This window comes from Narcine bancroftii, chromosome 5, assembly GCF_036971445.1.
Source record: "Narcine bancroftii isolate sNarBan1 chromosome 5, sNarBan1.hap1, whole genome shotgun sequence".
Lineage (NCBI taxonomy): Eukaryota > Metazoa > Chordata > Chondrichthyes > Torpediniformes > Narcinidae > Narcine > Narcine bancroftii.
Genome location: NC_091473.1, coordinates 79334189 through 79359460, shown reverse-complemented (window position 1 = coordinate 79359460; position 25272 = coordinate 79334189). Strand labels below are relative to the sequence as shown.

At 41.7% G+C, this 25272-nt stretch overlaps 2 protein-coding genes across 7 annotated transcripts in view; one reads left to right on the top strand and one right to left on the bottom strand.

Moving 5' to 3' along the window:
- gpsm2 (G protein signaling modulator 2) overlaps positions 1–25272 on the top strand; it is a 118116-nt gene that overhangs the window by 86236 nt on the left and 6608 nt on the right. For 4 of the 5 annotated variants that reach the window (XM_069937967.1, XM_069937965.1, XM_069937966.1 and 1 more), the window contains 4 exons: positions 1107–1177; positions 9455–9637; positions 10520–10676; positions 18609–18826. In XM_069937967.1, the coding sequence (XP_069794068.1) occupies positions 1107–1177; positions 9455–9637; positions 10520–10676; positions 18609–18826 (629 nt within the window). The remainder of the gene's footprint in view (positions 1–1106; positions 1178–9454; positions 9638–10519; positions 10677–18608; positions 18827–25272) is intronic. The other variant, XM_069937969.1, reaches the window with a different exon arrangement.
- Positions 10045–25272, bottom strand: part of clcc1 (chloride channel CLIC-like 1) — a 90042-nt gene continuing 74814 nt past the window's right edge. The window contains exons 11-12 of one of the 2 annotated variants that reach the window (XR_011357668.1): positions 14161–14304; positions 10045–10744 (exon numbers count right to left, since the gene is read on the bottom strand). Coding sequence is in view for 1 of the 2 variants with exons in the window: in XM_069937973.1 (XP_069794074.1) it covers positions 10715–10744 (30 nt within the window). In the remaining variant the exon portion in view is untranslated. The remainder of the gene's footprint in view (positions 10745–14160; positions 14305–25272) is intronic. The other variant, XM_069937973.1, reaches the window with a different exon arrangement.

Below are 25272 nucleotides of genomic sequence, written 5' to 3'. Positions count from 1 at the left end.
ATCCTGCCCAATTTTTAAATTAAAGTAGACTTTTGTTTTCCATATTACATTTCTATCTGCCACACCCTTGCCTATTCATTTAGTCATCTCTTATTGTGACCTAGTTTTCTATCATCAACAAACTTGGATATACATGATCTATTCATTATATTCATTGTGCATAATTGCTTCCAATACTAACATCATTTGGGCAGTAGGTTGGTAGGGGCCATGGAAGAAGGCACATAACACCAGCAGATCACAGGAGGGGTGGGGTATCCAATGCTGAGTTTCTCCAGTATTGTTTTTGCTTCAATCATGGTGTCTGCAGACTTTCCTGTTTTACTTGTGTCTCAGAAGAACCCACCTATGAGGCACAAAAACTTTGGATGGTCATTGTCCGTACTTCCTTGCCAGCTGCCAGATTGCCAAAAGTATTCTGCATGAGATTGTGGCTGAACCAAAACATAAAAATTGATGTAATCTCCAGAGTTGAAATGATGCTTTCCTGGTCTGAGTAACCTTTTTCAAGAAATAGAAGACTGATTTCTTCAAGTTCTTTACAATCTGTTGTAATTGGTCCGGCTAGCATGACAACTTGCCAGTTGTTGGAGCATCTATACCAGCCTACCTGTCAGATTCTCTTGGGCAAAAGTACTGATATGCAATCTTCATCCTTTGATATTATGCCACATTGGATACCCTACCCTTCCTGTGGTCTGCTAGTGTTATGTGCCTTCTTCCATGGCCCTCACCAACCTATTCCCAAATGATGTTAGTATTGGAAGCAACACTTAACGATGTCAGGTGTAATGTTGCAGTTTTTGCTCTTTCCACTTCTAATTAGCTCCGTTTTGGGTTCCTGTTCCTTTAATGGTTGAACTGTCAATGGGTTGAAACTGGTGATTTTTCAGGGTATCTGTCAAAAATAAATAATGGTAGAGGTGCACAAATTAGTTCTATGCAAGGAAGCACTTATTGAATGGACCAGCATAAATTCAATTAAAATACGAATAGATGTTTCAGAGAGGCTGCAAAATAAAATGAGGCTGTAAATTATGACAGTGGTAATAACTTGTGCCTCTCCTGCTTTCAAAAAACAGTTAACCTTTTGTTGCTCTTTTCAGGTGCTCGACCAAGATCGGGCCGTCGGCAGAGTATGGAGAAACTGGATCTAATGAAGTTAACACCAGAAAAGGTGTGGAGATTAAAAAGTCTAGAATTATTTCAGCAACTTGTGCTGAAATAATTCATAAGCCAAAAAAGATGTTGATGAAGGGGGCTTTTTACAAGGATGGTTTTAGAGAAGTGGAAAAGCTTTAAGATAGTACTATTAACAATGGGTCAAAGAAAAACGAGATATGTAAAGATCAGAAATGGAGGTATGCAGAATTATTGGACTACTAGTTGGCACAATGATGTAGCTAGTGGCAGGGACCTGGGTTGAATCCAGACCTCGGGTGATGTCTATGATAAGTGTGCAGTTCCTTCTTGTGACCACATGGGTTTCCTCTGGGTGCTTCAGTTCAAGTTTATTGTCATTGTACAACCCAATGGAATAGTTTATCTCCAGACCATAGTGCACACACACACACACACACACACACACACACACATATACACACACACACACACACGCACAACATTTAAACATAGCAATCAAAAATAAATGTGTATAAAAATAATTTGCAGGTTTCTAGAATTGTTGAACAGTTTCCTTACCTGTGGTAAGAAGCTGTTTCCCAGCTTGGCGGTCCTGGTTTTTATGCTCCTTAGAATCAATATTTATTGTCATTAACACACCACGAAATTTGTTGTTTAGCAGCGGCATAACAGTGCAAATATTGCTACATGTTGCATTTAAAAATAAATTAATGCAAAATAAGAGAAAGTGAGGTGTCTCTGGTTCATTTTCCATTCTGAAATCTGATAGCAGAAGGGGAGAAGCTGTCCTTGTGCCATTGGATGTTAGCCTTCAGGCTCCTGTGCCTCCATTCCGATGGTAATGGTGTGATCAGGGTCCTTAAGGATAGAGGCTATTTTCTTAAGACACCACCCCTTGTAGAGGTCATTGATGGAGTGAAGACTGATGCCTATGAGTGCAATGGCCGAGTTCACAACTGTTCTGTCATTTTATCCTGTTCTGTGCATTGGCACCTCTGTATCAGACAGTGTTGCAACTAGTCAAAATGTTCTTTGCTGTACACCTGTAGAAATTTACAAGAGTGTTTGGTAACATAGAAAATCTCTTTATACTCCTCACGAAGTATAGCCACTGGTGAGCCTTCTTCGTGATTTGATTGACATGGAGGCCCCAGGATGGATCTTCAGAGACTGCTTCCATCTGAACTGGAGGGGACAAATATCCTTGCAGGCAGCTTTGCTAATGCTGCTCCAGTGGGTTTAAACTAGATTTGCAGAGGGAGGGAAACGAGTGTTAGAGTAGAATAGTGAGGTGGGGAAGGATAAAGGTCATGTGATGTCTGCATGTATACACAGAAATCAAAGGTTTGTAAGTGATAGAAATGTTCTCGTGTGTATTTATTTCAATGCAAGGGGTATTGTCAGAATGGCAGATGAGATTAGGGCATGGATTGACGCATGGTATTATGACATTATTACTGTTAGTGAGACTTGGTTGCAGGAGGAGTAGGACTGGGAGCTCAATGTCCCAGGGTTCAGTTGTTTCAGATGTGATAGAGGGGTAGGGATGAAAGGGGGAGGTGTGGCATTGCTAGTCAGGGAAAATATCACAGCTGTCCTTGGACAGGACGACCTAGAGGGCTCATCTACAGAGGCCATGTGGGTGGAGTTGAGGAACTGGAAAGGTGTGACCACATTGATAGGGTTGTATTATGGACCACCCAATAGTCAGAGAGAATTGGAGGAGCAAATGTGTAGAGAGATAACAGACCGATATAAGAAACAGAAAGTTGTGATAGTAGGGGATTTTACCTTTCCACATATTGACTGGGACTCCCATACTGTAAAAGGGCTGGATGGCTTGAAGTTTGTCAAATGTGTTCAGGAAAGTTTTCTAAATCAATATATAGAGGCACCAACTAGAGAAGATGCAGTGCTTGATCTCCTATTATAGAACCAGACAGGTCAGGCGACAGAAGTATATGTAGGTGAACGATTTGGGTCCAGTGACCATAATGTTATTAGTTTCAAGTTAATTATGGATAAGGATAGGTCTGGTCCTCGAGCCAAGATTCTAAATTGGAGAAAAGCCAATTTTGTGGAAATGAGAAAGGATCTAGGAAGAGTGGATTTGGATAGATTTTCTGGCAATGATGTGTTCAATAAGTGGAAGGCCTTCAAAGGTGAAAGTTTGCATGTTCCTGCCAGGATTAAAGGCAATATTTATAGGCATAGGGAACCCTGGTTTTCAACAGAGACTGGTGATCTGGTTAAGAAGAGGTGTACAGCAATATAAGCAACAGGGAGCAAATGAGGTACCAGAAGAGTATAGAAAAGGTAATAAAATACTTAAGGAAATCAGGAAAGTAAAAAGAAGACATGAGGTTGCTTTGGCACAAGAATATTAAGAGTAAAAGGATAGTAAGGGACAAAAAATGGTTAGAACACTGGTCTTGTAAACCAGGGGTCGCGAGTTCATTCTTGGCTAGGGCTCATTTCTGTGAGGGGCACTGGACAAAGTAGTGACTCTCTGTCTTCCTTACGGTAGACAAAGTTAAAGAATTTCATGTATGTTACATTATAAATGTAGTATTACATAACAATAATGAACCTATTTACCTCTGTGGAGCCAAACGTGTTGGGGGAAAATGACATCGTGTATGGGGAAGGAAAGAAATCAAGCAGTCGTGTCGTGGAACATATAGAAATTAAAGAGGAGGAGATGGTTGCTGGTTTTGGCAAATAAAGGTAGATATTTCCATCTGGGCCTGGCACGATATTCCCTGAGACTTTGAGGGAGATACGTGTAGAAATTGCAGGGGCCCTGGCAGAAATATTTAGAACATCCTTTTCAACGAGTGTGGTGCTGGAGGACACCTCATGTTGTTCCATTGTTTAAAAAAGGCTCCAAAAGTAAACCATGAAATTACAGAATATGGATGCTGTCTACATGGACTTTTGTCAGGCTTTTGACAAGGTCCCACACGGGAGGCTAGTTCAAATGCTAGATATCCATGGAGAGGTTGTAAACTGGATTCATAATTGGCTGAATGAGAGAAAAGAGTGGTAGTGGATGATTATTTCTCAGGCTGGAGGCCTGTGATTAGTGATGTGCCTCAGCGAACTATGCTGGGACCATTGCTGTTTATTGTCTTTATCAGTAATCTGGATGATAATGTAGTAAATTGGATCAGCAAGTTTGTTAATGACATTAAGATTGGAGGTGTTGTGGACAGTGAGGAAGGCTGTCAAAGCTTGCAAAGGGATCTGGACTAACTGGCAAAATGGGCCAGAAAGTGGCAGATGGAATTTAATGCAGAAAAGGGTGAGGTGTTGCATTTTGGAAGGACAAACCTAGGTAGAATGTACACAATAAATGGTAGGGCACTGAGGAGTGTGGAGGAATAAAGGAGACTGTGAATTCAGATAGATAATTCCCTGAAAGTGGCGTCACAGTTAGATAAGGTTGTGAAGAAAGCTTTTGGCATCTTAGCCTTCATAAATCAAAGTATTGAGTACATGAGTTGAGCTGTTATGGTGCAGTATTGTGTGCAGTTCTGGTTGCCAAACTACAGGAAGGATATCAGTAAGATTGAAAGAGTGCAGAGAAGATTTACCAGGATGTTGCCTGGTCTTCAGGAGTTGAGTTATCGGGAAAGATTAAACAGGTTAGGACTTTGTTCCTTGGAGCATAAAAGAATGAGGGAATATTTGATAGAGGTTTACAAAATTATGAGAGGTATAAGTGAATAGGCTCTTTCCACTTGAGAGAGATAAAAACAAGAGGATTTAGCTTTAGGGTGAAAGGGGAAAAATTTAGGGGGCTCATTAGGGGGAATTTTTTTCACTCAGTGGTAGGAGTGTGGTAGGAGTATTTGATGTGCTAAATGCAGGCTCACTCTTAAGTTTTAAAAATAAATTAGATAGATACATGGATGGGAGAGATCTGGAGGGTTATGAATGGATGCAGGTCAATGGGACTAGAGGTTTGTTTTTGGCAAAGACAAGAAGGGCTAAATGGCCTGTTTTCTGTTTTGTAGTTTTCTATGGTTCTATGTTGACATCCAGGAAATTGAAGTTCTTAACCTGTTCAGCTGCTGACCCCTCAGTGAGGACTGGTTCATGTTCACCTGATTTCCCCCTTCTGAAGTCCACAATCAACTCCTTAGTTGTGTTGAGTGCAAGGTTGTTGTTGTGACACCACTCAACTAGCTGATCGGTCTTCCCCCCACCCCCATACACTTCCTCATTGCTGACTGTAACTCAGCCAACGACCGTGGTATTATCAGCAAATATGTGATGGCATTTCAATTGTTCCCAGCCACAGAGTCATGGGTGAAGAGCAAGTGGAGCAGTGGGCTAAGAACTGCTCTCTTCGAACCATAGAATGCTAAAGGACAGAAAACAGGCCAATCAGCAATTCTAATCTGGGCCAACCATTGTTTAGCTAGTCCCAATAACCTGCTCCCATTCCATAGCCCTCCAGACCTCTCCCATCCATGTAACTGTCCAATTTATTCTTAAAACTCAAGATCGAGACTTCACCCACCACATCAGATGGGAGCTCATACACACTCCTACCACTCTGAGTGAAGGAGTTTCCCCCTAAGGATCCTCCTAAGTCTTTCCACTTTCACCCTAAAGCCACGTCCTCTCATATTTATCTCTCCTAATATCACTGGAAAGAGCCTACTTGCATTTAACTCTGTCTATACCCCTCACAACTTTGTAAACCTCCATCAAATCTCCCCGTATTCTTCTTCATTCCAAGGAATAAAATCCTAACCTGTTTAATCTTTCCCTGTAAGTCAGCTCCTGAAGACCAAGCAACATCCTAGTAAATCTTCTTTCAATCTTATTGATATCCTTCCTGTAGCTAGACAACCAGAACTGCACACAATATTCCAAATTTGGCCTCACCAATGTCTTGTATAACATAAACATAACATCCCAATTCCTTTACTCAATACTTCGATTTATAAAGGACAAGATGCCAAAAGCTTTCTTGTACCTCTTCCTTGACTATAGTGTCTCAAAGATAATGATGTCTAGATGGTAAGGGTCCTCAATTATTCTCTAAGCTCTCTTTGTGCACCACCTCTGTAGATGTCATCGATAGAGGAAAGAGCAGCTTCAATAATCTTCTCACCAGTATTAATTACCCTCCATACTAACCTCCAGTCTGCCAGGACATTCTTTATTGTGCTCCTGTACAATGTTTTTGGATGGTGGCCAGTATCCTTGCCCTCCTCAGCCTCCTTGGAAGTGTAGGTGCTGTGGAACCTTTCTGACTAATGAGGAGGTGTTGTGGGTTTTGGATATGTCATCCTTTAAATGGATGTCAAGGAACTGTGTTGTCCCCACTCTCTCTCTCTCTCTACAGCACGCCCATTCATATGTAGTGGGGAGTGGTCAGTCATGCTCAAGTCCATAATCATCATCTTTGATTTGTCCACATTGAGACTCTGGTTGTTGGTCCTGCATCATCGTACAAACCTTTCAACGCCTTTCTGTAAGCCGACTCATCATTGAGGCCAACTACCGTTGGATCTGAACCTGGCAGTATAGCTGTGAATTAGCAGCGTGAACAGTTGTGGGCTGAGCACACAGTGCCAGTGCTCAGTGTGATGGGGCTTGAGGTTTTGTTGTCATCTCAGACACACTGTTTCCTCTTGCACCCAAAGACATGAGTTGGTAGGTTAATTGGCCTTGGTAAATTGCCCCTAATGTGGAAATTAATGGCAAAATCTGAAAGTAGTTGATGAGAATATGCAGAAAATTAAAAAAGTGCAATTAATATAGGATTAATTTAAAAGAGTAGTTGATGGAGCAGTTTGACTGAGTAGAATAAGTAAGATTAAGGTTGGGATTAACATTGGTGATGAGCATTTGTGGATCTCTGATTCAATTTTTTTTAGAGATTTAAAAACTAATTGCCATATATATTTTCAAATAAATCAAATAATGAATTTAAAAGAAATGTTATAATCCAAAGAATGGTAAGTTTTTGAAACAATAGTTGAAACTCTAAAGCAGCATAAATCATTAAGCAAAGCATGAAAAGCAAGTGCATGTGCTTTGATTAAGAGAGATAAATAGAAGAGGATAGGGTGGAATTTGTGTGAACCAATTAGTCAACAAGCTCATTGCTATATTGTAGATGTCACATTGGGACCAAGCAATTTTTTTGAAATATTTATACAGTCCTAGAAATTTCAGGAATGAAAAAGTTGGCCCTGAAATTAGTTGGTCGTTGTGTCCAACCAATTCTAAGTTGAAATAAGTGCATTGGTTTGGCCAAGTATCTGTGGGGTGACTTCTGAATATGACTTGTTCTGTACCATTCCACCCTTGTCATGTCGATTCTAGCTTTGGAGAGATGTTTTGGAGTTTCTGAATCTGGAATCAGATGGTGAACCCTCTATGATGGCCCAGACTTGTAGTGAGTCTGCATGAGTAGACGGTGTATTCCCTATTTGGAATCCTAGTTGTCGTCAATTACTTTGGATTAGGTAAAAACAAGTTTTCTCAGTCCAAATGATGCCTAAATAAAATGCAATGTGATTTACAGGCTTTCCTTGAGATTTAGAACCAAACAGAAAATTGAAATTGGAGTGAAGGAGAAATAAAACAGCAGACAAATAATGGTTAAAAGTATTCAGTAAAGCAAGCAATCCATATTTAGTCATTTTAAAATAAAAGATAAATGTGGATAAAGGCACAGCAATGAACAGAGAATATTCTAAAGTACAATTGTTTTTATATTAAAGTGCGAGGGTGATGAGGGGGAAGAGAAAGGTTTGATGCACCATCTTCCTTGCCTAGTCTGGAAAGGTGCTTGGATGGTGAACTGTCCCTTTAAAATGCTGAATAGATATTGAAGATGTGGAGACATCATTGCCTGAATTAGCTGAATTGGTTGGAATTTTTCATTGTGGGAGTGAGAAGGAATGAGGGCAAGTGTGGAAAATAGGACCCTATTAACCAGTCTTTGAGACTCTTCAGATGGTATGCAATCTATTGAAGTAGAAACTATCTTTGTCAAACTAGATAACCTTGTCCTCGGCCAGGGGTGGCCAAACTGCGGTTCGCAAGCCACATGCGGTTCTTTGACATATAATGTGTGGCTCGTGGAAATATGTTGGCTGAGACAGGAATTGCACGAGCTAGTGTCCACAATGGTAGTTTTAGTGGGCATGATTGTGGCGAAGGCAGTGAAATTAGCAGAGTGAAAGTGTAATCCACTCTGCCCGCCCTCCAGAGCTCCTTATGCCCTGGCCGTGGACTCTTGGCCAGGATCCAGCTACCCATCCATCCGAGCTCCCAATGAAGACATAACACCTGGCCCCGGCCGGCCGCCCACCCATCCGAGCTCTGTAATTAAGTGTGTGAAGTTGAAACAACGTGCAATTTTTACAAATCAGCCTTGACAACATATCAGCTAGATTTTCAATGACTCACAGCCAAGATGGAAGCTCACAATAATCTGTCAGGACTTTGGAAATACTGTGAAACCTTGTTAGAATGCGATTCGTTAATCCGCGGAATCACTTATAGTGCGGGTGTCTGTGGACCCCAAACTTTATAAATGACACTGCTTGACCTGCGGATTTTCACCACGATATTGCAGTTTTGCTACATGGAGGCTAGACTGGGTATGAATTGTTCCTGAACTGAGGAGGCAGTAAAGATGGTAACCACTTTGCTGGGTCTCCAGCCACATACATGCATCTGTTCTGCAACTCAGCTGTATGTAATCTTGGACCCCAACTACCGCGTTCTTATGAGGTTTTACTGTATTTATATACGTGTACTCTTTCATTATTGAAACTAATACAAATTAGCCGTTTAATAACTACATACATGAATAAATATTTTTTGAATGTGTATTTGTTAATATTTACTTCAAATTTTTGTAAGAAAATGTACTTGTTAGAGGAAAAGCATGTATGCAATATTTTTTTCATGTCTTGCAGCTCTCAAACACCTGAATTTTATCGTATGTGGCTCTTGAGTTAAGCAAGTTAGACCGCACCTGCTCTAGGCTATGATATTAATTGTCAAAATAAATTGCCTGCAGCTAGCTCTGCTTTTTACAGTGCCAAGTAGCTTTAATGCATCATGCGAAATGAGGACTTGCCTCCTTTTTGTATGGGTAACTTGTTTTACTGATTTCCTTAAATTGATGAAGGGATGGGGGTGGAGAGAGAGAGATGCTCTTTAAAATATTACTTCTGACATCCTCCAATCCAGTGATTAGTAACAATATTTTTGAAGTTCTTTTGTATGCAGATTTTATAATGTTGATGAATTGACTTTTGTCTTGGTTCAGAGTTGGAAAAGTGAAACTCTCATAAAACAGAAACCTGGCCTTTGGAAGCCATCAACCAAGTTGCTGTTTATAAATAAATTCAGGGGAAAAAAGCATAAAAGTACTAGTTCGTCTGCTAAAGTTCTTAAAGATGCCAGCAATTCCGTGATCATAAATGATGGCCGAGCCCATGTTTCACAAAAGGTAAGGTTTTTAAAAAAAAAACAACCTGATTTTCATACTTTACACTTTCTGGGTTTGCAGCTTTATGTCAGGACTTGGTTTGCTAAATGATGCAGATTTCTAAGTTCTGTTTTTTGAGTTCTATGTATCACCCTTATTGCCCAATCACTTCTGTATCACTGAGTCATTCCTGAAGAAAACCATGTGTAGTAAAGCTAAGGTCGTCGCTTAAATATATTGATACAGAACTGAATGGAATGCTTCTCCTAATGGATCCTACAAATAGTGAGAAAATGTTCATCTTGAACAATCTGTTTAACTTTTGTGCAACTCATCCCAAACTGAAGTTCTTTATTGAATCGTCAGATAGTAAGTTGGAGAAGGGGGTAAGAGGAGACGGGTGAAAAAAAGGAGGCTGAATACATAAATTATAACATTTAGCTTTATTTGAAAGATGTCTGAAGCAGAGTACTTTTGAATGTGGTTCCACAGCAGACTATTTAAGTCTCAATATTTCAACACTGTTGGCTATGAATTTAGAAAAGTAATGCCAACTCTGCTGTTTCGACTAGATACAAGATTGGAGTTTCCCTCTAAGTCTTGCATTCAGTGTCATAATTTGTGTAAGAAATAAGTCACCCTTTGTTTAATTTGGGTTCTTTTGTCAATTGCAGAAAATTGTTGTCACAGTCGGCATTTGTATTTTATTATGTCATATTATTCTCCATTTGTGATACGTTTTTATGATCTATTATCAAACTATTGTCAGATGTGACATTCACTTTATCAGTGTTTCAAACTCTCACTCCCATTTCAGTTGCTTCAAAAGAAGTGAAATAGCATTTGTATATTATTTTGTAAAATGTGTTAAATGTTACAATTCTATTGATGATTTTTTTTCAGAAGATTACTACAGGGATGATTGGAGACGAAGGCTTCTTTGACTTACTGAGTCGGTTCCAGAGCAATCGTATGGACGATCAACGCTATTCATTCATAGAGAGTAAGAATTGTGCAGTGAAGGCTGTACCTGCCTCATCCACACCATCAAAACCTTTGGGTGAGGGTGCCTTCACTTTTCCTGATTTTATGCCTTAATTAAGTTCCATAAATTTCAGACAGATTTTCCTGTTGGCACAAAAAAATTTAGCACATTTTCAAATTTCTTAAATTTATTTTCCACACATATCTACCTAACTCTTTGATGGGAATTTCTAGCACAATTTTTTTGGCAGAACTAATCTTGGTACCAAATTATTCCATGATAGAATGAATGACCTTCAATACATCACAATAAATACAAGGAGAGTTTCTTTCCTGCATTCAGTCTATAGAAAAAAAGCACAGTAGAATACTGCAGGTCTATTAAGCAGTGTTCAACTATGCTTTTCTCTATATCCTGCACTCTGTTCCAGTTACGTTATATATCCTGTTCTTTTTGACTGACTGTAACACTATTCATTTTTGTTTTATTATAGTTCTACCTGCTGTATTTGAGTATGGATTGACTTTTCATTGTATCTTGGTACGCGTAACAATAAACCATTCAAGAGTGATATCTAAAAATGCAAAACGTTAATGTTAAATATGTTAGATAATGTCAAAGGAATGAAATCATATGTTGCACATAATTGAGGAACAATATGTAGGTACAATATGTAGTTGTTATATGCAGTAAATTTCAGAGTAGGTATGGTGCCAGAACCAGTGTTTGATATCAGTTCAGCAGAAAAAGTCCTTTGCTTTATTTCCTTAGTTGGGATTTTGCAAAGTCCCAATCATTGTAACTGCATATGTTGTAGCATAATGTAGTGCATCTAAGCAGAGCAGCTACTGCTCCCATCATTGTGTTCCTGCCCTGTTGCATCAATGAACCAAAGGAAGATGTAATTGAGTTGAGGGCAATTTATTTCAGTAAAAAAGTAGTAATGAGCGAAGAAATGGTGCAAGATATAATCGAAGCATTTGTGATCATTCGATAACTTGGATACATTCTCTGGATTGGTCCTGGTTGATTGGAAGACAGCAAATGTTTAAAAGTGAAGGTGACTATAGGCCATTTAGCTTGATGTTTGCTCTCAAGAAAATGATCGATACCATCGTTAAGGAAATGATAATGAGACATCTGGGTAGAAATTGTTCCATCAGCATGAATTCAAGAACAGCAGGTCAGACAGACAATATAATTCTTTGAGGATATAGGTATATATTATATATTTGGATTTCTAGAAGCTGTTTGATCTGGTGCCACACAAAAAAAAACTTATCCATAGGACAAGAATACATGGAGTTGTGGGCAATGTTGTAGTATGGATAAATGGGTGTTTCTCTGGTTGGCAATCAATGGTGAGTCGGTTGGTGCTGGGCTTGTAACTGTTCAGAATATACATTAAAGATCTGGAAGTGGGAACAGAATATTTAAGTTTATTGGTGGCATTAAATTTGTGCAGAGTTTGGAGAGAAATAGGGATTTCACAAGTGGGCAAGGATCTGACAGATGGAGCAAAGGTGGTAAATATGAAGTTGTCAGTTTGGAAGGAAAAATAGAAGATCAGGCTACTATTGAAATGGTGGAAGATTGCAATGTGCTATTGTGCTAGGGATTTGGGAGCGCCTGAACATAAATTGTCAAATGTTGGTTTGCAGGTGTAACAGGTAATAAATAAGGCAAATGGAATGTTGGTCTTCATTGTTGGAGGGGTTAATTTTAAGAGCTTGGAGATGCTGCTGCATCTGTATAGAGTACTCATGAGGCTGCACCTGGAGAGCTGTGTACCATTCTGGTCTCCTTACTTGAGAAAGGATGTATTGGCATTAGAGGTGGTGCAGATGAGGTTCACCAGGTTGATTCTAGAAATGAGCAGTTAGGTGTTTGGAAGCAAATTTTGGAACCACGGATCTGAACCCAAGAAGGAGTCATCTCCTTGCGGCAGCGGCTATGAGGTGCTGCAGAATCGGGGGAGCAGCAAACCAGCACTATAAACAAGAAGAACAACCCCCCCCCCCCCCCCCCAACCCCTGTTGAGAAACACGAAGACAATTCTACAGGGCAGTAATTACAGTAGAGGGTCAGTGGCTGTGATCTACTGGACACTGCCTTGTGGGAACCAGATATTGAAACTGGGATTTGAGAGGTTGCTGAAGGCAAAAAGGGCTTCAGAAAGGTTTTGAGCACTGAAGGCTTCTTGATCATATTGGAGGTTTGGATCTGGAGCTTGGGTTACTGATGGATCGAACAGGAATCTGTGAGGCCGCTGGAGGTAAATCCACAGACACTCACCAATTCTGAAGGGACTCTCTATTGCTTCTCTTTCTCCTATACAAGCAATACCAATGACGGCTTTTTGTATATCATGTATCATATAAAAGTATATCATGTAACATTTTTAATGTATTATTTTGTGACAATAAAAGGAATTCTCTGCCCTTATTAAATATATTTAAGACACAGATGGATTTTAAAAGGAGGATTAAGGGTTATGGGGGGAAAAGGCAAATCAGTGGAACTGAGAACACAAGATCAACCAATATTCTAATTGAATAATGGAGCATGCTTGACAGGCTGGATGGCCAACTCCTGCTCCCAATCCTTGCATTGTTATGTAAAGTGTTGGCCCTCTGTGTCTGGTGTTTTTGTTGGTCACCCCCATCAATACATCTGTGCATGCTTTTTAATGACCCTTCTGTTGCAAACTGGCTTCTAATTAATTCAACTTGAACAATGTGTGACTGTAGCAGTAGAGTGAGCAGAGAAACAAAAGCAGATCTGTAGCTTAGTTTGGAGACTTGTTTTTAAGATGAACTTTCAGATTACAGGAATTTATACAAATGTAGCGACCTGTGCACGGAGACACAGACCAGCAGACAAATGCAGCAACTGCACTGACCAGGCGGTGACACTGGCCATCGTCCAAGGTGATCTCCACACAGCTGGAAGATGAGGAACTCTGGCGGGAATGCTGGCCAATCCAGGCTGGTGCTCTAATGACGCGGAGCCCTGACGACAGCACCTGGAGCCTATATAAGCACGATGGCCAGAGCAATAAACCAGTGTCATTTTCCAAGGCTTTGGTGGGTGTGTCATTCTTCTCTATGCTCGCATAGCACGAACACTACATTGGTAACCCCGACAGATCCAACCGACAGTTGGACCCAAAGATGATGGATCTGGAGAAGCAAACGACCATCCATGTGGTCTCTCAGGCTCCCAACTTTTTGGATGTCACAGCAACATGAGAGGTTCGAGCAAGCCGAGACTCAATTCCAGCTTCGGCTCATTGATGCCAATGACACCTTCTACTTCTACGTTGTGAAAGGCTGCCATCAGAAATCTACGACCCTTGCCTCGCGATCAGAACACAGCAAGGGTCGTAGATTTCTGATGGCAGCTTCTGGAGCAAGGCGAATGCATGGCTCTCAAAGAGCTATTAACCTGCACTTTCGAGCTCTCCCGGTGTGAGCACGCTGCCCTATTATTGCTGCACATCGACAGATTGGGGGGACAGGGCCCTGTCCACCCTAATGAGTGAGATGCTTGCTCAAACCTTGCCTATTCTTTGATCAGATCCTTATGGAGCAGCTGCCAGAGGATATCCAACTCTTGCTCTCGGAGTTCAGTGACCCTCGAAGGGGCGCATCCAGGCAGACATGCTCTGTAGACCACATCAACAAGCCCCACGAATAGCCATCTGCGAGACCAAGAGCAGTGGAGAGGCAAGTTAATACCCTGGGACAGTTATGCTACTATCATCAGCAATGGGGTATGGAGGCCTGTCGATGCCGCCCACCCTCCAGGTTTCTGGGAAACGTCCTGGGCAACCGTCGTTGATGGCTGCAGCGGTTGGCCCACATGATAGGCTCCTCTACGTCTGAGACTCCTTGTGGGGCAGGTGTTTTCTGATTGCTGACACTGAGATGAGTGTCCTACCCCCCCGCCACCACGGGCCCCCACCTGCAAGCAGGGCCAACAGCTCCTCCATTTGGACTTCTAGGACCCACCCCATTCCCCTTCGGTTCAGCAACAGCTGTTTTACATGGACCTTCACCCTCGCGGCAGTGCTGCAACCACTCGGGGCCCAACTTCCTTCAGGCCCACTGCTCACTTGTCGACCTCAAGAGACTGTGCTTGGTGCACGCCAGAACTTCTCAGACTCTGCCTCTGGGGGAAGCCAAGCTACCTGCCCCAACCTTGACTCTATAGCTGCTTTCAGGTGCATTCTCCGCCAAGAATGCATCTGCAGAAGCGGATACAGCCCTGTGGAATGTTCTTTCAGGTGGCAGCCCAAAAGCACTGCACTGTCCACCTGAAAGGGACAGCTGTAGGAGAGGCGCCTTGGAGTGCACTCTTGCCGGCGCGGACATAGTCGCAGAGGCAGCGGGGAGGGGGGGCTGTCAGGGGTGAGGAGGGGGAATGTCAGGCATGGGGATTTGGGTCACCGGCTGATTGTCATTAGCCCGCCCCCTAGCAGCTGCTTTCAGGTAGCTGCATTCAGGTGCCTCGGGGGACACCTCAGATGCGGAGATTATACCTCCCGGAGGAGGGCTGGTGAGTACTCCTCCAAGCCGCATCAGGCTCTTTCAGGTGGCCTCCTGACAGCCGCATTCGGGTAGAATATGTGGCTTTACATCAGGGTATTCTGGCCACCTGAAAGAGGCTTATAACACTTTTGGACAATGAATTTGCCTGCATCCTGGTGGAGTTTCCTCAATAGTGGTGCCACAGTTCTCCACAGCTGAGCCAAAGCACAGGGTGAGGTACCACTCCATGCCAGGGCATGCCAACTCCCTCCCGAAAATTTCAGCCTAGCAAAGGAGGAGTTCAAGAAAATGGAGGATCTGGGATTGTATAGCACTCCGACAGTCTCTGGGCCTCTCCTCTCCACATGGTGCCCAAATCAGTAGGGGGATTGGCTGCAATGAGGCCACCATGTCCAAAAGATATCCCATTCCCCACATCCAATATTTTGCCACCAACCTATACAGGGCACGGGTGTTCTTCAAGGTGGACCTCATACGGGGGATACCACCAAAATCCTAGTTTACTCCCAGTACGTCCCCAAGACTGCAATTATAACCACTTTGGCTTGTTTGAATTTCTCCGCATGCCTTTCGGTCTAAAGAATGCGGCACAAACTTTTCAGCAGCTTATGGACGCAATGGGCTGGGACATCTATTTGGATGATATCCGATGAACCAACCATCTTGACAGTCGATGCCTCCAGCACAGTGGTAGGGGGCGTGCTGGTGCAGCTCATTTGAGGGACAGTGACAACCCCTGGCCTTTTTCAGCAGGCACCTCTGCCCCCCAGCGCTTAAATACCGTGCTTTTGACCAAGATTTGATGGCGCTGTACCTGGTAAGACATTTCTGTTTCCTTTTGGAAGGCTGGCAATTCAAGGTCTTCAGCGATCACAATCTGCTGACCTTGGCCTTCCATAAGATATTGGCCTGACAACAGACACACGAATTTACCACGATATTCAGCACATCATGGGGAAAAGCAGCATAGTGGGTGATGCTCTGAAATGCTCTGCAATAGAGTTGGTACATGCCCTTTCCCAAGGGGTTGACTACATGGCCCTTGCCAAAGTGCAGCAGCAGGACTGTGAGATCCCTGCATATAGGACAGCTGTCTCCAGCCTCAGGGTGGAGGACATCCCCATTGGCCCAGGTAACCTGATGTTGCTGTGCGACGTCTCTACTGGCAGTCCCCACCCCATCATTCCGGCTACATGGAGGCGCCAGGTTTCGTGCTAGCTGGTTTGTTTGGCATGGTCTCCATATATAGATCAGCTAGTGGACCAGTATGGTGCAGGTTCAGCATGTATGCATTGATATAATGGGGTCAATTCCTTTTTCCTGTGGGGCAAGATACTTCTTGACCATGGTGGATCGCTTCACAAAGTGGCTGGAGGCAGTCCCGCTGGCTGATACACAGGTGCCCAGATTCGGGGTCCCAGAGCACCTAACCTTGGACAGGGAGACACAATTCATCTCTGGGGTCTGGGCAATGCTAACTTTCTGGGGACACAGCTCCACCATACCATGGCGTATCACCCTCAGGTCAATGGGTTGTTGAAGTGCTTTCACAGGCACCTCAAGGCAGCCTTGATGGCCTGACTCAAGGGTCCTGATTGGGAGGACGAACTGCCTTGGGTCCTTTTGGGGATTCGAACCGTGCCGAAGGAGGACTTTAATGCCTCGGTGGTGGAGATGGTCTACGGTGCGCCTTTAATCATTCCTGGGGAGTTCCTGGCCCCCAATAAACACCCGGAAGACCCCATGTCAACTCTCGAGAACTTGCGGCCCACCACACAGCCAGCCGAAACATAACATCCCATGGTCTTAAAGACATGTCAATATGTATTCGTGAGAAGTGGCGCACACTGGCTGCCCCTACAATGATACTACAGGGTCATCAGGGACAATGGTTTCAACTTTGTTGTCGACATCAGTGGTGAGGAGACTTTTACTGTTGACTGCCTGAAAGTGGCATATCTGGACTGTAATGAGCTGGTCTCCACACCTCCCCCCCCCCCCCACCCCCCCTTCCCCCCAAGGCTATGGACAATGGTCCAGTCACTGGTTATGGGGGGGGGGGGGGGGTGGTGGTTGTGTAGCGTCCCAGGCACAGAGACACTGACTAGCCTGCAAAATGGCCGACAAACACAGCGACCACACTGTGACACCGGACCCGGACATCATCCCAGGTGACCTCTGCACAGTGGGAAGATGGGGAACTCTGGCGGGAACGCTGGCCAATCTCAGGCCAGTGCTCCGATGACATGGGGCCCTGACATCCATGCCTGGGGTCCATATAAGTGCAATGTCCAGAGCAATGAACTAGTCTTGTTTTCCAAGGCTTTGGTGTGCTTATCTTTCTCTACGCTCACATAGAGTGAACACGACACAAGTAACTCCAATGGTAATTTTTTGTTTGCCTCTTATTGACTCAAACCTTTCAAAGGAAGATCAATATGCAGTAGTTTAATTAACAGTAAACTACCAAGTGACACCTTCATATCTTTGGTGCTGGACTAGCAAATTTTCTGAACAAGAGTCAGAATGATATTATTCTTTTAATTATTCATCATGAGGCCAAGTTTGGAATATTGTGTGCAGTTCTGGTCTCCAAATTATAGGAAAGATATCAATAAGGTAGAGAGGATGCAGAGATTTACTAAAATGTTGCCTGAATATGGAGAAAGATTGAGTAGACTGGGTCTTTATTCATTGGAGCGTAGAAGGTTGAGGGGGGATTTGATAGAGGTATATAAATTATGAGGGGATTAGATAAAGTAGATGTGAATAGGGTCTTCCCCTTGAGGGTTGGAGAGATTGGAACGGGGGGTCATAAGTTCAGGGTTGGCGGGGGAAAAACTTCAGAAGTAACATAAGAGGAAGCTTCTTCACTTAGAGAGTGGTGGCTGAGTGGAATGACCTGGAAGAGGTGGTTGCAGCAGGGTCAATTTTGTTATTTAAGAGGAGATTGGAGGGTTACGGGCAGGGAGCAGATAGATGGAACTAGTGGAGTTCACTTAAATCGGTGCGGACTAGAAGGGCCAATATGGCCTGTTTCCGTACCGTTATTGTTTTATGGTTATATAAATTTACTTTAAGATACCACACAGTAAGGCAATAAATTTCCAAGTAAACCCAGGAACTTTAAAGGGAGTACAGGAACAAATGCCTGTTGACTTCAAGGAGAGCAGAGAAAAGCAGCATCTGGCAATACTAATGCTGACCAATTGGGTGTTTTGAATTATTGGATCTTACTGTTGTAATTTCCTAAATTTGAAAGCATTTCTATATTAGCATTATATATTAAAGATGCATTGCTTTTCTGTATATCACATTTGTTCTCAAACAGAACTATTCCTGCTTGAATCTTTAACCTAGTAACCATTAAATATTAATGTCAAACCTTGTAGAAAGTTGTTCTTTACTGAGATATATTTGGTAACTTTCATGATCTATTATCTCGAATTTACAGCTTGCACCACATCTGTGGTCTCGCCACAGACAGGAGAATTTTTGGACTTGCTTGCTAATTCTCAGAGCCGTCGATTAGATAATCAACGTGCAAGTATTAGGAATCTTCCTGGCCTGCAAATGGATCAGCATAACAAAAAAACTGCTCAAAGTCAGCTGATCAGTGATGATAACAAGGAACCCGATGATCCTTTCTTTGACATGCTCCTAAAATGTCAAGTAAGTTGTTTTTTTTCAAATGTTGGATTTTTAATCAGTGGAATTATCTAATTTCTGAATACGAATTTCTCTGGAATAGTTTTTGATCCAAGTTTAATGGATCTAGAATAAGAATATACTCAGATTTTAATTATTTTAAGCCAAAGAGCTGGAAACGATTATGAATGGAGTGCAGCTCTGTAATTAAGTGAGTGAAATAAAAACTCATTGAATACTCTCTCAGAATGAATTTGACAAGTGTGACAGTCATAAAGATGTACAGGGATTCCCTGGGTTATGAACAAATGGTGCCAATTCGTGCATATGCATAATATTACCTCATGAATGGCCTTTGCAGTATGCAAGACATTGATGGAGCAAAAGTGTTAACTTTTAATCATGATCTTTTTTCCCTATCTAAACTGTTTTAAGAATTGTTTCTTTAATTTTTTTGCAGTACTAAGATGAACATTTGACTGTCACTAAATAAGAACCATTTGTACCTGTTCCAACTTATCTACAAATTAAAGACAGGTGTAGGAATGGATCTTGTTCGTAACCCAGGACTCCCTGTATAGCATTGAAATAGGTCTTTTGGTTCACTACATCCACACTAATCTTGAAGCCCGTCTGTCTCCCTTAAGACTAAAATGGCTACACCCTCGCCCCCCCCCCCCAGCCTTAGAGCTGAAGGAGGAAGAGAATACCTGCCCCACCCACCCTTTTAAGTTTATCATGTTCCCTTTTTGTTAAATTCATTTCCTGTAAGAATATTATATCTTCTCTCAATTTTTTAAGGTGGACCAAGAGCCTCCCTCTTTATGGGGCTGATTAAACCATTCATACTAATAATAATAAATTTGATAGTCTTGTTCATTTGAGTTGAATAGCGCTCTCTTTGTGCCTTTCTGTTGTTCATGGTCTCTCCAAGCTGACGTCCAAAGGGAAAAAGAATAAAAATGAAAAGGACGAAATTCCCCACCCCCCATTGACAAACCTAGATAAAATAAACCTCAAAAAATCCCAATACATCAAAGTTAACAAGCAAAACATTCAAAAGATTCCCATCCTCTGTTTTGGCGCCTCTGCTCCTGAGCGATCTTCTCTCCTATTTCGAGTCTCCTCATGTGCCATCTTCTCTCTTGTCCAGTCTGCACTGCAGCTTTGGATAGCCTTTTCTGCCTCAAGCTCTATTTTATCCATTTATACATTTTTTTTAAAAAGGGAAAGTATATATAGCCCTGCATTCCCTCCAATCATTATTAAAATTTCTATCAAAACCCTTGCAAATATGTACAATAGCCTCAATTGTCTTGTTTTCATGAGTCAATAATTATAAGACTGTAATGAGCCCTCCCCCCCCAGCCCCCCCCCCCCCCCCCCGCCAACTTTTGTCCATAGCTTCTCAGGTATTCCATCCATGGTTCCTTCAGGGGTTCGATTCATCCTGTATTCTTGCAGGCTTACACATTTCCTTGTAATTCCCAGGCACAAAAGTGTCCCCTGGCTCCTTAAAATGTTTTCTCTCCCCTCCCAGTAGCATAATTTTTTAGAGTGGCCAGATACAGCATCGCATATATTATTTTTTTCTCTGTCAATATTTTCTTGACCTGGTCAAATTCTTTTCGTTGTTTTAACAGCGCAGGACTTGGGTCTGGGAAGAACATCAGTCTTCTCTCCCCCCCCCCCCCCCCCAGAATTCCACCAGTCTCCCTTCATCGCTGTCCTTAGCACTTTTTACTTTTTCCTGATCCCAGCTAACAGTACTGGCCACAGGTGTTGATTTTTTTTATGGGGGGGTGGGGTGTGGGAAACGGGATGGACCAAATGTCTGATGAACCCTTTCTATGGTTATGGGGGCTCTGAATTAATCCCTTCCCAACACTTCAGGGATCCAGTGTTCAAAGAACTCCATGGAGTTCTTCCCTTCCTCCCCCTCTTTTAGGCCCAGTCGTCTAATGTTATTGCACTGATTGTTTTCCAGATAGTCTAACTTATCTATCAGCTGTTTTTTTTCTCAACGACCCACGTGTCGGCTGCATTTTCCGGTCTTTCTTGTTTATCTTGGATGTCCTCCATGATGCCTTCCAGGACCGCGACATGTTTTGTCAGAGCCCTAATTGAAGTCCGCAGGTTGAGCAGCCCCTCAGAGATCTTTTAGCCTTATCCCCAGTCGTTGCTGTAGACTTCAAAAGTTGGTCACCAGCGACTGCACCGCTGCCAGAACATGTTGGTCAGGCGAGTTCAACATCTCAGCCTTCACCCTCACACCTTCATCACTAGGCCCAGCTAGCAGCGCGGGAACCTGCGAGTCACAAGCGTCAAGTGAAATTTCACTCGACGTTTCCACCGCTTCTAGCAGGCCCTGATCCTGTCGCCTGCTTCTTGCTCTTCCTGCCCATCTTACTTCAGTGTGGTTAAGTTTAACTTCTGTTTATAAACATTATTTTCCTTGTTTTAGAGGCTTTTCGATGGGAGCTCTCTGAGCATGTCCTTTCAGCCTCTCAGCATCACGTGACTCCAACTTTTTGTTCTTAACAGTTTCCTATCTGTGCTGCCATGAGCCATTTATGAAACCTTGTAGATTTTCTGAAGGTATCTGACATTATGATGTATGTTGCATTTCCATTAGCAATCTTGTCAGTTAATTCGCAAAATTCAAATTAGGTTGGTCAAGTACTATTTGCTGGCTCTTTTATTAAGTTAAAATCTCCAAATGCCTATTATATTCTCTTATCATTTCTAACAATTCCCTAGCATTGAAGTTAAATCTACAGTTAATGTTGTTGGTGTGTTTCTGTGCCTCTTTTTAAACAGGGGTGTTACATTTAACCATCCCTCAGGCATCTCCCTTTAAGCTAGGATGGTTTGAAGATTAACATGGAAATTTCTACCTTCAATAGGGTGGCATGGTTGGCATAGCAGTTAAAGCAATGCCTTTACAGTGCCAGCAATTAGACTGGGGTTAGAATCCCACGCTGTCTCTAAGGATTTTATATGTTCTCCCTGTGTCTGTGTGGGTTTTCTCCCGGGGCTTCAGTTTCCTCCCACCATTTGAAACATATCGGGGGTATAGATTATTTGGGTATAATTGGGCAGCACGGACTCATGAGCCAAAATGGCCTGTTACCATGCTGTATGCTTAAATTTTAATTTAACTTAAATTCCAGGCCCGTTCACATGTTAAAGGATAGTCAGTCTTTCCAGTACCTCCATAATTTCTGCTACCTATTCTTCCACTGGTAATCTTTCCAACATTCTTTTGACAAATATCAATAAAAAATCATTCCAGCCTATCTTCCCACTTCTTATTGTTTGCTTTTAGTTCGCTCTTATGTTAAATGTCATTCATTTCTCCTTTGTCCTTATCCCATCTTATCTTCTGCTCTCAGATTGTGATATTTAGGCTAAATTTAATTTATTTTTGTTTCGTATTACATTTGCTCTTTAGTTAAGGCTGAGGTCAGCAAGAATAAGAAACAGGTTGTGGCAATTTATTTTAAAAATGGGAGGATGAATGTCAGTGAACTCTGACTTTGGTCCCTCTACCCTTTCCCTTTGTAGGAATATATCTGCATGAAACACCTATTAGACATGCATACAGCACAGTAACAGGCCATTATGGCCCACAAGTCCATGCTGCCAAATTTAACCTACACCCCCCAGTCCATTTCAAACTATTCCTGAAAGAACTTCTATTTGTTCTATTACAATTTAACTTCCCGGTTTATTCTCACTTCTTCAGATCCCATTATTCCATTGGTTAAGTATCATCTGATTAATTTATTTAGATTGTTCTGGCCCCTACTGCATGACTGATCAAAACTTTTTCATTACAATGATCAGTAGTCCAAGTATTCTCTCACTAATAATTCATTTACGCAAAATTATTCCTGCAATGACCTGCTGATTATAGTACCAAAGGATAACCGATCCAGAAATTTCTCTTCTCCTGTGCACTTAATTTTGTTATCCAAATTTGTATCGGGCTAACTAATTTTCTTGCAGATTTGATTATTTGATTTATATGATTTATCTCTCCTTCTCCCCCTGATCCCTAAGCACGTAGTTAACATTTTCTTCTGGTAATATTGCCCTCTTCCAACAACATTCAGTGTCTAGTTTTATCCTGAATCATAGTGCAACTAACACACTCCCATTTGTGCTTCCATTTTAACAACCTTGTTTATGCATCTACATTCATCTAATCTCAACCCATTTTGGTCTTATTAATACTTGTGCTATCTAATATTCCTTTGTAGACTGCTTTTTTCTTGCTGTTACATACTGATGTCCTTGTCAATTTAGCCTAAATGCACCCCAGCCACAAAATTCAACTGCTCTATAGGATGTTGGCTCAAGAACAGAGGTTCAAGCCATCTATCATGAACAAAAACCTTCAATCTTTTACATGATCCCAGTGTTGCAAATATCTGCAAGTCCTCTTATTTGCACCATACGTTTGGGTGGCCATTAATCTGCCTTGTGTTTTATTTTGTCATGCATCCAGAGTAATCAAGAGATTCCTACATTTTGCCTATTTTCCTCATTTCATTATTATAGGTACATAGAGTATCATGACCCAGAATTTTCTGCACTGGCTTTACGATGTCCTTTACTCTGACAGCACTTCATGCAGGACTATTGTAACTGATATGGAATTGTCAGATTTCGCTGACCACTTAATCCTTGGTTTTGTTAACATAGTTCATCAAAGTCTTTTGAGGAAGGAATCAGTTGCCCTTGGCAAGAGAGATCAGAGCTACCAGACATTTAAACACTTCTCCAGTTATGGACAATAAATGCTGGTATTTACACCTTCCAGGGAAGGTGGGATCTGTACCAACAGGACAGATTGCATTTGAAATGTAAGGGGATTAATATCTTTGCGGGTAGGTTTGTTAGTCTTCTCCTGATGAGTTTAAAACTAGATTTTCAGGGGGGTGGGAACCAATATATTAAATCAGTTATTGAGGATGAGGAGGATAAAGGTCATGTGAGGACTGCATGTATAGACAGATATCGTAGTTTTGTACATGATAGAAATTTTCTCAGGTGTATTTATTTTAATACAAGGAGTATTGTTAGAAAAGCTGACAATCTTGTGGCATGGATTGATACATGGGACTATTGCTATTAGTAAGACTTGTTTGCAGGATGGGCAGGACTGGCATCTTAATGTTTTGGGGTTCCATTGCTTCAGACATGATAGAGAAGGAGGGATGAAAGGGGGAGGAGTGGCATTACTAATCAGGGAAAATATTTCAGTTGTGTGAAGTCAGGACAGCCAGGAGGACTTGTCTACAGAGCCACATGGACGGAATTGAGGAAATGGGATAGATGTGACTACACTGATATTGTTGTATTATGGACCACCCAATAGTCAGAGAGAATTGGAGGAGCAAATCTATAGAGATGGCAGACTGATATAAGAAGCAGAACGTTGTGATAGTAGGGGATTTTAACTTCCCAAATATTGACTGGGACTTCCATACTATAAAAAGGGCTGGATGGCTTGGTGTTTGTCAGTTGTGCTCAGTAAAATTTTCTAAATCAATACATAGAGGTACCAGCAAGAGAGGATGTAGTATTAGATCTCCTATTTTGTAACAAGACAGGTCAGGTGACATATGTATGTGTAGGTGAACATTTTGGGTCCAGTGACCATAATGTTAATAGTTTCAAGTTAATTATGGATAAAGATAGGTCTGGTCCTCATGTTGGGATTCTGAATTGGAGGAAGGCAAATTTTGTGGAAATGAGAAAGGATCGAGGAAGAGTAGATTGGGATATGGTGTTTTATGGCAAGGGTGTGTTAGATAAGTGGATGGCCTTCAAGGGCAAAATTTTGAGAGTGCAGAGTTTGAACATTCCTTTTTGGATTAAAGGCAAAGTTGCCAGGCATAAGGAACCCTGGTTTTCAAGGAATATTGGCAATCTGATTAGAAAAAGAGGGAGATGTATAGCAAGTATAGGCAACAAGGAGCTAATGAGGTACTTGAAGAGTACAAAAAAGCAAGAAAATACTCAAAGAAATCAGGAAAGCAAAGATGTGAGGTTGATAATATGAAGGCAAGTCTGAAAGGTTTCTATATTATTAACAGTAAAAGGATAGTAAGGGACAAAGTTGGTCCCCCAAGAGCACACATGTCAAACTCAAATTCACAGAGGGCCAAAATTAAAAACTTGGACTAAGTCGTGGGCCAAACTAAATATTTATTGAAAATTTTCAACATCATCTGCATGTTTTCTCTTCTTTCAACATATGTAATGTTAAACTTTTTCTTATTAAAATAAATTTAATAATAGTTTTGGTTAAACTCTTTCCAGAAGAAGCATTAACAAATGAGAAATAAAATATTCAATAAATAATATTTCTCTATAGCCTTTAAGCTCCTTTTAAATGTATTTTTTTTCACAAGCCAACAAGTCAAAAAAAATAAAAAATTGCTTCAATGAAAATCCAA